Consider the following 1,685-nt stretch of genomic DNA (forward strand, 5'->3'; position numbering starts at 1 on the left):
ATGTAACTCAGGCAATTATGAATGTTACTAAAGAACTTGATGATATAATAACATTTCTAAACCTGTTTTGCAGAGACTTTAGATTTGAAATTAAATTATCAATGCCCATAAAACTTTTTTGACATCATCTGAAGAAACAGCAAATAAAATGCTTATGATACAAATCTATGTATTTTTAAATGACGCTAAAATGGCTCTGAGAAATATTAAACTTATGTTTTAATTCTTCTTAGTATCAAAAAGTCAAAAATCTAGTTAAATTCATCATATTACACACTGATATTTAATTCAGAATATATTATGGATCAGAATGAAATGTGAATTTCTAATTACATCACCAGATTGGCTATTACATTTTCACATACACAGTTCTCTACAGCTGAATGGGACCACCGCTCAGAAAAGTAGAATGATAAACCTTCTTAGTATCTTGATGGAGTATCATGAACTTCATTAAATAGGGCATTTTTTCTCCAGCTTGGGCAACATAGCAAGTCCCCGTCTCTACAAAATTAACCAGGCGCGGTGGCACATGCCTATAGTCCGAGCTACTCAGGAGGCTGAGGTGGGAGGATCACTTGAGCCTGGAGTTTGAGGCTGCAGTTAGCTATGATTTTGCCACTGCACTCCAGCTTGGGTGACAGAGCAAGACCTGTCTCTAGAAAAATAATTAGTTAATTAAAATTAAAGACAAAATCAGGTATGTTTTCTGAAGGTAATTTCTTAAAATTTTTGAGCATTACTAATACATAAATACATAAAGAATAGCACTATGACAATGTAAACTATTATAAGTTTTGTATAATTACATAATAATATAAAGCTTAAATTAGAGACTGTGAATATTGTTTTATTAAAATTTTCAACAAAATTCACATAATTAAAGAATGTACAATTTTTCTGTCATTTTAGAAGGCCATGTACATAGTTGAAAACTAGCTGACAACCCATAAAGTAGAATGTGAAACATAGTTTCGGCTTTGGACTCAGCTTTTTGTTCTACAGTCTTTGATTTTTAAATAAAATCAAAATTTGGATTCAATTAGAAACACAACACACTAAAAGCAGACATAAAAGGAAATGAATTATGAAGTTGGAGTTGATCCTAAGTTATATACTGTTGAAGGCCAATTTATGTTTTGTTTAGAAAAGGGTCACCATAACACTTTTAAGGCTTGATGCCTACAGCAAATCTCTTGTTATTTACAGAGAATAAAAAGGCACAAACTCATTTTCTTAATAAGCTTCTTCAGTTCTTCAAATAGTTCTAAGAAATGCCAAAGGCTTGCCTTAGTTAACAAGTACATAGATAATCCAAAGTACGGCAGTGTCAGCTAAATAGTATTTGATCCCCAAAGATGCCTTAGTGGGATTTTAGCAGCTACAGAAATGTATGAGGTATAAATTTTAGCAATTCTTACAGTTTTGAGTGAGCTAAAAGAGGTTTATATGAATTGAGATAGCTGAATAGAAAAAAAAAAGCCACTGGCTCTAAAAAATGGAAATTTTGTTTTCCATGTGCTAATTGGGCTTCCAGAGGAATACACTATTTTTTCCTTTTAAATTATGTGTAATTTCTCTGAAATAAAGAATATATGGTAATTGTAGAAATTCAAAAATGTAAAAGAAAAAATTTATCCCTAGTTTTGCTACCCAAAGATAACCATTATTAACAGCTCTTCCTT

General features: G+C 31.4%; 1 protein-coding gene across 9 annotated transcripts in view; it reads right to left on the minus strand.

The window, feature by feature from the left end:
• The window catches only part of FOXP2 (forkhead box P2), a 350,012-nt gene that overhangs the window by 317,617 nt on the left and 30,710 nt on the right, over nucleotides 1-1,685 (minus strand). For 2 of the 9 annotated variants that reach the window (XM_012652753.1, XM_012652754.1), the window contains exon 2: nucleotides 653-658. The exons of the other annotated variants lie outside the window; for them this stretch is intronic. In XM_012652753.1, the coding sequence (XP_012508207.1) occupies nucleotides 653-658 (6 nt within the window). The remainder of the gene's footprint in view (nucleotides 1-652; nucleotides 659-1,685) is intronic. 9 annotated transcript variants of the gene reach the window in all.

Source organism: Propithecus coquereli, unplaced genomic scaffold (genome assembly GCF_000956105.1).
Source record: "Propithecus coquereli isolate 6110/MARCELLA unplaced genomic scaffold, Pcoq_1.0 Scaffold4, whole genome shotgun sequence".
Lineage (NCBI taxonomy): Eukaryota > Metazoa > Chordata > Mammalia > Primates > Indriidae > Propithecus > Propithecus coquereli.